At 33.3% G+C, this 13,939-nt stretch overlaps 1 protein-coding gene across 2 annotated transcripts; it reads right to left on the minus strand.

The window, feature by feature from the left end:
- Positions 1-4,423: 4,423 nt before the first annotated feature.
- LOC107937362 (protein RRP6-like 2) lies at positions 4,424-12,315 on the minus strand. 2 transcript variants are annotated; one of them, XM_016870238.2, is made up of 14 exons: positions 11,416-12,315; positions 10,382-10,537; positions 9,906-10,064; positions 9,755-9,838; positions 9,169-9,248; positions 9,007-9,057; positions 8,345-8,453; positions 7,614-7,696; positions 7,100-7,145; positions 6,835-6,922; positions 6,459-6,628; positions 5,524-5,862; positions 5,341-5,442; positions 4,424-5,125 (listed from the first exon to the last, which is right to left on the minus strand). In XM_016870238.2, the coding sequence occupies exons 1-14, from the start codon at positions 12,148-12,150 to the stop codon at positions 4,553-4,555; spliced, it is 2,775 nt and encodes a 924-aa protein (XP_016725727.2). In that variant the 5' UTR covers positions 12,151-12,315; the 3' UTR covers positions 4,424-4,552. The 2 variants fall into 2 exon arrangements, with proteins under 2 accessions (XP_016725727.2, XP_016725718.2); XM_016870229.2 differs by having other exon boundaries at positions 4,424-5,128.
- Positions 12,316-13,939: the final 1,624 nt, after the last annotated feature.

A 13,939-nucleotide genomic window follows, 5' to 3' on the forward strand; every position in this document is an offset into this window, starting at 1 on the left:
TAGCGATTTCCCTTTAATTCACGTACAATTCAATGACATTAAGTTCAACACTAATACGTATTTACCATTTATCTCAATGTTTATCGATTATACCATTCAATAACACATTTATGAAATTCTCAATTTTGCAATGAAAATATCACTTTAGCTTAAATAACAACATCATCCTGTTATAAATACACAGCCACTTATCCATTTGCTTTAATTCTTTTGGACCCATTTGTCACTTACCATCCTTAATCAAATTAGGGAACGGTTATGGAAAATTGAGTACTTTACTTCCTCTTGGCCATAGTATAATTATGATCTTACGTATGATCACTTATCACTTGTCACTAATCAGATAAGTGTAGCTAGGCTACCACTTATCACTTTGTCACTTGATCAGATAAGTGTAGCTAGGCTACCACTTATCACTTTGTCACTTGATCAGATAAGTGTAGCTAAAGCTACCACTTATCACTTTGTCACTTGATCAGAAGTACTCAAATCCGGCGTTCCGCTCAATTTGATCATTTATTCAGTTTTCGCATTTTTATTCTATTCTCATTTCAACAATAAATATATATTTCATCATACATTATATAATTCATGAAATTAACATTTAATTATTAAATTTCAGTCATATGAACTTACTATTTCATTATCTTTCCACACTTGTTCCTATGCACATCACACAATATATAAACATATCATTCAACCATAGTTGCAAGCTAGTGTATTTAAACATAACTCTTTTTGGAACTAACCACATGATAAACCATTCATGATATTATTTTATGTCAAATCATATACCGAATATACCATACACACATACTATGAAATTTTATTTTCACACATGAGCTTAAACCATGACCAATAATATACAAATATAAGCATCATTCATATTTCATCGTTTATCAGTTATAATCAAACATATGACCAATTATACACAAATCATTCATATATTTCCCAATTTTTCTCCACCTCCTCTCCATTCCTCATCCTTAATGTGTATAACACATTTAAACAACATTATTCGTACTTTCACTATTTTCTTGTATGTAAAATTCAAGTTGTCCATCTGAGTTAGAGTCACTAAATTATTTTTCCTCGGTGCTACAGAACTTCAAATTAAGATCCGTAAATTTTTCCTGAAACTAGATTCACATTTCTTACCATAAAATTTTCCTCTCTTCACTAAAAATTAATTATCTCATTGTACAGAATTTGGATGATGTTTCCGTTTATTTCTTTTGAAAATAGACTCATTAAGGATTCTAATAATATAAACTATAACTCATAATTATTTTTGTAAAATTTTTAAAAATTTTCCAAAGTCAGAACAAGGGATTCCGAACTCATTCTGAATCGGTCTAACTAAACTTCAAATATCTCAAAATTTACAATTACATTACTTGCACTGTTTCTTCTATGAGAAACTAGACTCAACAAGCTTTAATTTCATATTTTATTCATCATCTAATTCAATTCCCACAATTTTTGGTGATTTTTCAAAGTTAGACTACTGCTGCTGTCCAAAACTGCTTTAGTGCAAAATGTTAATTTCCATTTTGCCCCAAATTTCACAGTTTATACAATTCGGTCCTTTCTCAATTTACTCCTCAATTAATCTAATTTTCTCAATTAATACTTTACCTAGACATTATAAGTTGTTGCACAACTATTGAAATTCAGAATTTCCACATATAACTCTATCTTCAAACTCTTTTACTATTAGGTCCCAAACATTCACTTTCTATTCAATTCTTTCAATAAAATCAGTATATGAACAATTTAAAGCTCTAATTCCATGCTAAATCATCATATACTTCCAGCACATATTCATAGCAACTTTCAACTTCTTTCATAGAATCAAAAACTAATGAATTCAACAAGTGGGCCTAGTTGTAAAAGTCACAAAAACATAAAATTTTCAAGAAATAATCAAGAATTGAACTTACCTGCAGTAAAAATAGGAAGAACCAGCTTAAGGAAACCCTTCTATGGTGTTTTTGCTGATGAGAATGCAGAAAAATAAAGAGAAATCTAGATAATTCCACATTGGTCCTAACTTTATTAAGTAAATTTTGCAATATTCTAATTTTGCCCTTAATTCTCCTTACTTTGTTGCTGATTTCATGCCTTTGCCCTCCAGCCCAAATAGACCTTGGGTCTATTTACCTTTTAAGCCCTCTTCCTTTTATCATTTAAGCTATTTAATCATTTTTCATAATTTTGCATTTGTTACAATTTAGTTCTTTTTGTTCAATTAATTATCGGAACTTTAAAATTTCTTAACGAAACTTTAATACTAACTTTTTAACACTACATAAATATTTATAAAAATATTTATGACTCGGTTTAAAATCTCCGAGGTCTCGATACCTCATTTTTTATTCTAATTATTTTAATATTTATTTCTAGTGTACTATTCACTATTTCAAAAATTTTCCTAACTTCACATTTAACTTATACTCACTAAATTAATAATATTTTCTACCCATTTGTCGAATTTAGTGATCTCGAATCACCGTTCCGACACCTCTAAAAATTCAGGCCATTACATTTTTCCTCGTTAGATTTTTGGTCCCAAAATCACTGTTCTAACTAGACTCAAAATCGGGCTGTTACAGTATTAAAATTCTATAAAAAAATATTAAAATTGATATGAACTTAGAAAAAAAATCAATAAAACTTAAACTAGGCCAGACCAATCGATTGGACCGAATAGACCAAAATTGGCAAGGATATCAATCTAGAGAAAACCATTAGACCGATTGACTGGGAACCAAACAGTTGAGCCAAATTTTTTAAAATATTTTTTAATGTTTTATTTAATTGAACTGGACAAATTAATCGAACTGGAAAATCAATGGCCTAATTGGTTCAACCACCAGTTCGGTTCTGAAAACATTGATTATAATATTTCATTCTAACATATGCTAATAGTTGGACAATGAAATTTTGGTTTGATAAAAATATTTAAAAAATCAAAAATAGGTTAAACTGTTTGGTTTCCTGGTCAGTCGATCTAATGGCTATCCTTGAATCAATACCCTTACTAATTTTGGGCTAATCGAATCAGTTCAAGTTTTTATAGTTTTTTTTAATAAATTTAATAAATTTATATCAATTTTAATATTTTTAATACTTTTTAAATATTTAATATTTTTCTGATTATTTTATTTTTAATATATTTTATGGAAAAATATTAGATTATACTAGAAGTTGTCATGTGTCACTATATAATTGACCCATGAATTTATTTTAACAGTCAACGTCGTCGACGGAAATCATTAAGGGAAGAACTTAATTGATTATTTTCATTAACAGAAGGAATTTAGTTGGGTGCAAATTTAATATAGGGGGTTAATTGAATTTTTTGTATTTTTGAAGCCTTAAATAAGAAAAAGAAAACCCAAATTACATTGTTGGTGCATGGTGTTTTGATAGATTCCATTATCCTAGGACTCTGGGGAAATTGAAAGAAAAGCTTCCCATAGAATTAGAAGCAGCAAAAAGTTGAGGCTTTTTCCGGAAAAAAGTCGCCTTTCTCCTTTAAAATATATGATGCACTGCATCACGCTTCCTCTAGGAAAAATCAATCAACATTGAGTTTTGTGATTGTCTTGAAAAATGGATGACGGCTTGGTAACATGCTCTCCCAGGATACCAAACCAACCAAAACCATACTATTCCACAGGGCTAATCTGGGATACTTCATGCATAAACAATCAGCTTGTCCCCCTCGGTATTCCAACTAACTTCACCCCTAGTGGCACCATGACATTACAGTCTTTAAGTTCCACAGTTCCCAGCTTTAGAGCTCACAAATAAAGCACTGTCACCCATCTTTACTTCCTCCCAAAAGCGAGTTTACCAGCGTAGCTGAAATTTGGTGGCCTTCCTAAGAAATGCCCAACCAAAGAAGTATCCCACTCCTTAACCCCTTCCTCAAAACACCACAGTCGTTGAGGGGGAAAGAGTTGAAGAGTTTGGTCGAAGCTTGGACCAAACAGTTTTCTCCAATCAATACAAAGCCGCCATCATCACTCTTGCTTTGCTGGCTGCTCATGCTCCTAATTTGCATATTCTATTTCGTTTAATTTTTATTTTTGTTAAAAATTATTGAAATACAAAAGATAAATGATAAATTTATTTTATAATGCTATAAAACAAATTATTTAAAACATATTAAATACAATATAGTATTTATTTTTAGAAGTTCAACAGTTTAAAAACCAAATCATAAATCCAATAAACACGAAAGTAATAAGTAATATATAATTAACACAACTTGCTCTTGTTTTTAATTTTTTTAACATCTATTTAATAACTCACTTTGTATTTCTATTTACATTAATAAACATATTATAGCGACTACAAAAATAGCAAAAAGATTATTGAACTTAAAAGAAGAGAAAAATAGTTGTCTGCCGCATTTCAATTTTCAATTTTCATTCTATTGATAAAAGATTTTAATCTCTACATTTTCAAAATAAGATGAAAAAAATGCATATTTTTAAAAATTCTCTTACATGGATTTTGATTTTTCACCATTGGAGAGGCCTCAATGGAAAGTTGCACTTCGATTTCCAGATGCCGGAAATGCAGCTCGCCGTCTAGCTTGAGGAAATTGTTTAGTCCCATCATCGATTTGCAGTCTGTCAATGGCTGAACTTTTCTTCTTACCTGCAGAGTTGGATTGGTTTCCAGATTCTTCCCATGCAATTTCTTCTCCAAACTTAACCTCTTTCATGGCTGCTTCATAATCAAATGGCTTCATTTGCGGAACATCAATGGCTTCTTTTGGTTTCTCGACTTTAACCATGTTTCTGTTTTGATCATTGATGGACTGCAAGCATTGTTGGAAGCTTGTAGATAATTCTGATAGGGACATAGTTCCATCTTCTGGGCTACTGTTACCATTATTGGTTTCCTTTTTGTTCAAATTATCTTCAAACAGTATGATATTTTCCAATGTCGATTCAGTAGCTTCCATGGTAGGAGGTTCTTCAGGTCGTGAAACTTCCAGTGATCTAGTTGTATCCTTTGTTGCAGGTTCTGGCTGCTCCTTGGTACCCGAATAGGAGTGAAATGAAAGATCCACTGATGATCTGATCTGCTCCAACTTGCCTTTTTCCTTCTATGTAACAATAAACAAGTTTAGCAAGGATAAGGAATTGCTTGCCCTAAAACTACAAATAATTATCATGAGACAGAAATGCAACTGAGGGTTTTTACGAATTTGAGTCACAAAGAATCGAAAGCCAGCATGTATCAAGAGTGAAAGAGAAGGAGATCGACTTCCCTAAGATATTACATTGAACAAAATTGGAGCTAAATAACTTGACTCACCATTTTATCAACATCAGATTTCTTCTTTGAGGCAGCATTCCCCAGAAGTGACCCAAAGCCATGGCTTGGTTTCTTTAGAACCGGAACGGTTGCTCCAGTAGCCTACAGGAACAAATAGTTTCGTTGGCTGCTACTCATCAAAAGACAGATCCCCATGCACCTAAGAAACGATCAACAACTTACAATCTTTACTGAAGGTGAAATAACTGGCCAAGCATTTGCTTCTCCACTTAGCCCTGAGATGGTAATACTTTCTCTTTCTCTTGCGGACATCAACATAATGTCTGGCTCAAAAGACAATCTTGTTTGGTTTTTTACCATGTCCAGTCCAGAAATACTGCTTCCAATTTTTAACAATTCAGCTCTATGTTGAGTAGAAGCAGGATGTGCAGTTCTCTTATCTGGCCCCCACATACCACCATCTATGATTTCTGTTGTATCAATTGCGATTTTCGAGTCTGTAGGAGTCTCAGGAGGTAAGGCTTCCGCTCCCTCATTAACTGCTACATGTTCTCCAGATGCCTGCAGGATAGAAATCTTATGGTCATCCCCATTATAATATTAAATATTCTTTTCAACACTCAAGCATGAGTGTTGGATATGGTTATGTGCCCAACATGAGTATATTCGATTTTATCCAAGTTTTTCTATTTTGGAAAGTCCCTAAAGGTTTATATCCACATACTCATGCCCAAATATGTGACGGTTACAAGTGTTGGACATGGGTACTTCAAGCAAAAAAAAGTGTTTAAGCAACATAAATGTAAAATAACCAGTTTTTCGATCTTTTCTAGCAACGAACTTCAGTTTCTAATTCCTATGCAGTAAGGTTTTATCAGATTTCATATAATTAACCACTTAATTGGCATACTCTTCACCTTGTAGTTTTAATAGGCAGTTTGTACGATTAACCTTATGAGCTGACATGACCGCCTTTGTTATTTATGTCATATGAACAGCGTAGTAGAACTCTAAATATTGTCATTTATTTCTAGACAGATGATCACAATCCATTCAAGGAATAAAAGAAAACTTGAGACAATAACAGAAATTGAACAGATTAACAAAACATATTACATATGCAGATTCTGTATTCCAGTCAGTGCAACAAGTCTTACATTTAGCAGGCGCCCCATTCTAAGTTGTTGGGCAGCAGCTTCAAACACAACAGAATTCTGCATAGATTGCCTGATGATGCTAACAACTGTACCAATATTTCGCTCCACATATGGGTGTTTAGATTTCAACAATCGACGTAACTTGCTAGCCGTTACAGGCATCTGCTTGGCTTTTAGCAGTAGAAGTGTAAGACAAATAAGAACTTGAGTAAAAAAAGAATAGTAATAAGACTTTAGACAGTAGCTGTTTTCTTTTGGATTATTAAACGAAACTTCAACTATCCAAAAATATGTGCGTAAATATAGCAATACAATTAAGCAGCAGAAAGCGCAAGAAATATACTGGAAACTGATTAAAAACTTGAAAAGTTCCTACCAATTTCAAGAAGCACTTTGTTTGGCAAGACGTAACCGGTACTTTCATCCTCGGCACGGGCAATAATGTCTCGCCATTCACAAAGCGCCTATAAGCCATTTAAGTGAGACATAAGTCAAAGTAATGGATACCATCTATCCATCTAATTCTGCACATGAAATGTGTACCAAAATTTAAATTGGACATTTCTTGTGGTTTATCAACCATTCGATTGTTATTTTAAAAGTAAAAGGGTCAATCAGATATGAAAACAACTAGAACTTACAGCAACAATTGCTAGCTGCTCAGCATTGAAACCACCGCCCTGCAACCTATATCAAATATTACAACAAATGCAAAGATTTAGTTTGAATATACATCAGTGATGGAATCAGACCGGCCAGTTATACTGGTGCCTGTCTGGTCCAGTACATACCCAAAAACCAGGGAACCAATGAACCCAACCGGAGAAAACTAGCTTTTAACTTTTCTTTTGTTATTTAGTAAAATTATTTTTGTAAGTGATGGCATTTGAACTTTTAACCACTTAGTGATATACTAAATACCATACCATTAAGCCAAATACATACATTTTATTAACAAATAACTACATTTAAAACTTATTTAATATCAAAATCACATATTTAACATTTAATTTACATTTTAATTGAATAATCAAGTTCAACCAGTGATCTGGAGGTCACACAGGTTAGACCTCCATCCGGTTTTTTATTCATTGATTTACACAACATTTAAAAATTCAGGCAACCATGTATTGTGTATCTAAGCAAGTAACAAACCCATATACATGGAGATATGAATTCTCCATCAGCAGCTCTTTCTCGTACAGTTGCATACATACATCAGAACTTCGCTTATAAACCTGTTAGCACAAAATTTACTCGTAAGATAACATTCAAAACAACTAGCAGAAAGCAACAAAGTCCACAAAATTCGTACATCCATGTAAATATATTTGAAAAGGTGAACAACGAAACTCCGAAGAGTGAAAAAGCCAATTTTGAAAAAGCTTAACAAAATAATATGTGCATTGTAAACATTTTTCTCTAGGAAACCAAGGTATTATCCCAAAGACTCAAATTATATTCACATGGAACAGTTAATCAACGCATAAATTTCAATTAGCCCCAGCATTAGGTTCTACATCTAAGCTTGAACAAACTACAATGCAAGAAGCCAGAAGAATACAGAAAGGAACAGGATCTATGTTACTTAGATAGATGTAAGTATTTAGATATGGATATGTATCTTATACAATATGTTCAACTTTTCCCCAAGTTTTTCCATGTATTTGAAGATCCTTCAAGAGTCATATCCCCATAACCATGTTCAGGTAAGTGTCAGACACAGATACTTCAAGAAAATAGAAGAGTCAGATTAACCAATATGACTAATATTAAGACTACTGGAACCTTTAGTTTCTTTTCTTCTAGATGGGAAGGTACTATAATACAAAATGCCATGGCCAATGTAGAAAATGCTAGGAATTATGAATTATATAGTATCATACCTCTACCAAAGGAGCATCAAAATGTATGGGTTCCTTGGGCATTGATAGCAATTTGATTCTCATTAAATCATAAATATACAACAAATAATGTGTGTCTTCTCTAGCATATCTGTCATAATAGAAAAGAAACAATTAGTGGACTGACAACAATGAAAGTTCCCTCTTAAACATTTGAAATCACAGACCCTTAAAACTTTCTTCAAGCTTAGAGAGAGAATAGTATGTTAGCATCAAAAGAACAATCATAAAGACTGCATTTACTTCAAATTGATGAAAAAGTCTAAACTAAATGCTATTTACATCTTCGGGTTTGATTGCTTTTCTTTTGATGGATAGAGTTAAGTCTTGACTACAAGTAAGTACCCCTTTGGATACAGGAAAGAATAAAGATGTCACACTTCGAATAAAATTGTTCATAGAGGCAACTAAATAGGTGAACCTATAAATGAACTAAAGTTTGTCATCTAAACTAGACGTTCAAAATTAGTAGGTGAGACAATTGCTTTATTTTCTCTCTTACTAGACAAAGCAATCGATTGCAATCAATCATTAACCTTAACAACAATACAAATTCAGCACTTAATCTGTATTAATGAGACAGACAGACAACTGGAGGGTGAAACAGTGAAGACAAAAGATACAGCTTCCAAAAGAAAAGTCACCTGAGCATTTCATCAGGAAGAGGACGCACTCTCCAATCTGCATTCTGGTACCTGCAAAGAGAGGACTAACAAGCTTAATGAAGATAGAACAAATCATTATCAAAGAGGAGAGATGAAACAAGTATAAAGCAGAAGATCAAACAAATTTAAATAAAAACCTACTCTTTGTTGGCAGTAACTCCACAGTAGTGTTGCAGAAGATGTTCTAAGCTATTTCTTTCCAATTTCAAGACCCTTGAGGCCTGAGAAACATGCAACAGAACAAGTCATCGTAATGGTAGGAGTCCAATAAAAAATGTAACTTCAAATTCAGAACAGTCAAATTCATGTTTATTCTAATTGCACTCAAAACTAAGCCTAAGCATTTCCAATCAAGAAAATGACACTTAAGAGCATGTTAATTAGGCTCTAACGAATTTGTAGTAGGCAGTAACATTTCCGAGGCTATAACATGTATAAACTTCAATACATTACATTCCAATGAGATTAGCATCCTCATAAGCATCCACCAAACTGGTTACGATAGTTCAATCATCAAAACCAGAATCGTCATATATGGTCTTAGATACCAGTTTCATATACCCTAATATACCATCAGATGCTAATTGTCCCTAACAAAGATTTTCATAGTTAATGGTGCCAAACAGACTTAAATTCTTAAAATATACAGACAAACCCAAGAAATTAACAGAAAATTCTCAAAATAAATCTTCATGTTCATAGAAGTAGCAGGATGACAGTGTAAAACCTGTCCAGTGTCAAAGAGATTGCACAAGTATATGCCAAAGTCCCGTTGAAGCCACAAGATATCCTTGTCTGATCCATGCATAACCTATGTGAATTAAGGATATCAAACAATGCAGTAGGCCAATAAAAGTGTAGCTAACAAAGAGACCAACCTTTTTCTTCATGGGATCCTTGAATACTTCTCTAAGATATGGGCCAATATGAATTCGAAGCTTCAAAGTATCTACAATAAAATCCTCGGTTCTGGTGGAAATTTGCATCAAGCAAGTCAATCCTTGAAAAGATCGATATTGGTTATGCTCTAAATCAACCTGAGAATAATTACATAGAAATTAGACTCCAGCAAAGAGGTAACATCTTACGAGAATAAAGAAAATAATCCTATATTTGATGCATATGAAGTCCAGACAAACTGGTTTCCCTGATAGCAGAGATAAATACAGTATACACCATTCTTCAAATCTAGGCCACCAGGCAAACACTTCATTCTATATCTTAGCATGCAGTGAACACTTCAATCTATATCTTAGCATGCAGTTATGGTGGAATTACTTCACTCTATACCTTAGAATGCAGTTATAGAGGAACGAGTCACATAAATTCATATCAAGTGCAATCATATTCTTACCGCAAACTCATCCACATTGCGTAATTTAGCTGCTAACTCCTTCAAATCTTTTACTTCCTCCACCAGCTTGAATGGGGTAGATTCTATTGATGGGGGTCTTATGGGTTCAAGATTTGCTATATCTTTATCCACAAAATCCATAACAGAGAGTTTCTCCTGTAAAAAAGTGCAAAAAATAAAATAAAATAAAAAACTTCTCTTATTTTGGCAAGCAAAAAAAATTTACAGGATATAAACCAGCCAACTATTTAGAAACTATTGTTGAACACAGTAGGATGTGTTGAGCTCTTAAGAACATAATAATGTTCTAAAAACAAATGCAGCTTTACCATCATCTAGTTACTATTTGTAACATCACCATTAGCACCAATAAAGAAAATAAGAAAGATGACCTTGATTAAAAGAATGCCTTCCAACAAACCAAAAAACAGTAACACCTCAATGGTCTATTTTACTGAAACTCTTTTTTTCGTCTTCTATTTCAATCATGCAAGGTTCATTAACTTCAGAAGAACTTTAAAAGACAGTTACATTCTTCTTATTCATTAAGAGACGTTCTTAAAAACAAATGCAGCTTTTCCATCATCTAGTTAATTTTTGTAACATCATTAGCACCAATAAAGAAAATAAGAAAGATGGCCTTGATTAAAAGAATGCCTTCCAACAAACCAAATAACAGTAACACCTCAATGGTCTATTTTACTGAAACTCTTTCTTTTTCTTCTATTCCAACCATGCAAGGTTCATTAACTTCAGAAGAACTTTAAAAGACAGTTATATTCTCCTTATTCATCCTTCTTGTCTCCATGAGAATCTTTTCAGAGCTATGAAAACCTTCAAGAATTATTTTAATAATTCTAAAAAAAAAACCTATTACAACTCATAGATAAAAATAAATGCATCAAATAAATCCAATAAAAAAACTATTCGACCAAACATGAACAAAACGCACCACTGCCAATGCCCCCCACTAAGCTATTCAAACAAAAACAGAAATATTAAAGAAAGGCGAAAACGTATATAAAACAACCCACCAGTGGATGAACAAAACGCAACCCATCCTCACTCCTTTGCAACCAAACATGTTCAAAAGGCTGATTCGAATTGTTCACAAGAATATTGTACTCTTCTTGCGGCTTCCGTATTGTCGGTACATGAAACGGAACCTTCGCTTTCCCCGTCGTCACCATTGTCAATGCCCCTTTCTTCACCTTGGCTCCAGAATAAGAATTGGAAGAACCACCTTCCTTCCTACTCAGTGACTCGCAAACCGAGTCACTCATTAGCCCACTATCCCCTTTCTTCTTTTTCTTCCCCTGAACCAATTTAAACCCGTTATTGTCCGGATCCGACCCGAAAAGGCGACCCGTTTTCTCTTCTTTCTCTTGAAATTCGTCCACGGAAACGTCGAATTGTTCCAGGATATCGTCGTTCATATCAACGAGCCAACGATAAGCTTCATCATCGGTTATACTGTCAATGTTATTAGGGAAATGGATCGCATTGTTAGGGTCCCAGGTTTTAGACGACGAACCAATGAATTGGAGCAAAGAATCGGATGTTTTGGCAATTCGATCGATGGGGAGTCTGAAATCGTCGAAGTTGTTAAAGAAATGAAAGTCTTGATTGGAAGGGAGGGTTCGGGAAGAGGAAGCCAGTGAGGAAAGCGAAGACGAGAGAGGACCTGAAGCTAGGGTTTGAAGAGATTGGGCATTTTTGGAAGGTTCAGATTGGGCTTCCATTGCTATTGGATCGTTGTCATTGTTCATGGTTTTTAGGGTTTTAGGTGAAGAAGGGTTAGGGTTTAAGGAAATTTTTGCTCTCTTTTATTTCATTGAAGACGACAAAGGAAAGAAAGAATAACAAAAAAATGGAAAGAAAATTTATTTTATCAAAGAAACTGTGAGGAAAAACCAACAACGAAGATAGCTAGTTTACACGGTTATTTTAGTTTACGGTAATTTGAAATAGGATTATATCTATTTTCTATTTAATTTTTTTTCTCAATTTAGTACTTAAGGTATCAATCACTTTTCAATTTGATACTTAAATAGTCTTGATTCTATTTTTAAGTTTATTTTTTGACATTAAAAATAATCTGATAACCAAGCACAAAGTCATGTGGTAAAAAAATATAAATATATATAAATTTGATGGTCGTCAAAACCACCAAATATAAATTCTTACAACAAAATAATAATAAATAGTAGTATAGAGTAGTAGGATCGGTCCCACAGAGATTGCGATTCCTAATTTTCCTGCTTTTGGTTACCAGATTTCTAAGTCTAGGCAGTTGTCGTACCCTTGACTTGAATGTGCGAGGATGTAATATAAATGAAAAATGGGGGAATTTAATTGATAAAGAGAACAAAATAAAATAAAAACAGAATTATGTTTGCAAAATGAAATTAATTAAATTAAATTAAATCAGTAAATTAAATATATATAAGCTTAGCCTCAGCCTCGGTACACTTCGAACTTGAACCAATCCTTAAAAACTGGATTTTCCCTTCCAAGCGATAAGTTGATTATAGTAATCAAGAACATCTCAACCACAATTCTTCATTTCGTGGTTGATTCCAATACGACCTGCAAACCAACCATTACCAATTATCTAATTGCGAAACATGCGTCGCAATTCAAGACTTCGACAGCCTTGCATTCTGAAGAACCTAACTCAAATCAATGGCTTCAACAGCGTGAGTTATTTAAATCCGATCATTGTCTCCCTTGATGGAATCCAACTTATTTTTTCCACCTGAACATGTCAATTTGTTCGCAGGAATTCGAATACAGTACGTTCGACTTGACTTCCCAACTGTATGCCAAACAACTCCAATCCAACGCGCGCTTTTTAAATTGAAATTGAATTGACTTTAAGGGATAAATTTGTATTATCCTATATACCAGAGAGATAGCGAATGTCGTGTTAAATTTTTTTTAATGCGAGTTCATATCTCACGATTGTCTTATCAGAACGATAACCGGGTCAAAGCTAAAAGGGAATTAGTTGAGCATGAAATTAATCATGCTAGTTGCCGTATGGAAATGACTTTTAATAGAAATGGTGGTAAATGGAAAGGGGAAGGGACTTGAGAAGCAATTTAGCCAAAGTATTGAAATGGAAAAAAGAATGGTAGAATGCCAAAATGAATTATTTTATTTCCAACCCAAATGTGTATTCAAATGTATCCTTCAAAGGTCACCAACACTTAGTATTTATACACATTCCTCATGCTAAATTTAGTAAGATTGCTCCTAAAAAATATCAACTAAAAATCAAACTTAAACTATTTATAGAATATTGACAAATTCAAAAATCTGATTTTAACCAGTCAACTACTAACTCTTCAATTTGGCCATCCTCTTTGCTTTTCGTTCCAATTTAGCCCATTTTGTTTGATTTTGAATTTCGACACTCTAATTTCATCCCTGATAAGAAAAACACAAGTTTAGTAGCATTTTATTCAAAAACTAGCCAAAAATAAATACATTAAAAGTTCAATTTTAACTTGTTATCAAATTCCCCCTACTTAGTCGATGCTCATCCTCAAGTAT

The sequence above is a fragment of the Gossypium hirsutum genome, chromosome D13 (assembly GCF_007990345.1).
Source record: "Gossypium hirsutum isolate 1008001.06 chromosome D13, Gossypium_hirsutum_v2.1, whole genome shotgun sequence".
NCBI lineage: Eukaryota > Viridiplantae > Streptophyta > Magnoliopsida > Malvales > Malvaceae > Gossypium > Gossypium hirsutum.

Excerpts from the sequence above, each read along its gene's own strand:
- LOC107937362 (XM_016870229.2), bottom strand. The coding sequence starts at position 12,150 with ATGAACAATGACAACGATCCAATAGCAATGGAAGCCCAATCTGAACCT. Across the intron at positions 6,629-6,834 it reads CAAAGTGCTTCTTGAAATTG|CCAAGCAGATGCCTGTAACG; the intron begins GTAGGAACTTTT and ends TACTGCTAAAAG. Across the intron at positions 5,443-5,523 it reads TTTCACCTTCAGTAAAGATT|GCTACTGGAGCAACCGTTCC; the intron begins GTAAGTTGTTGA and ends TTGTTCCTGTAG.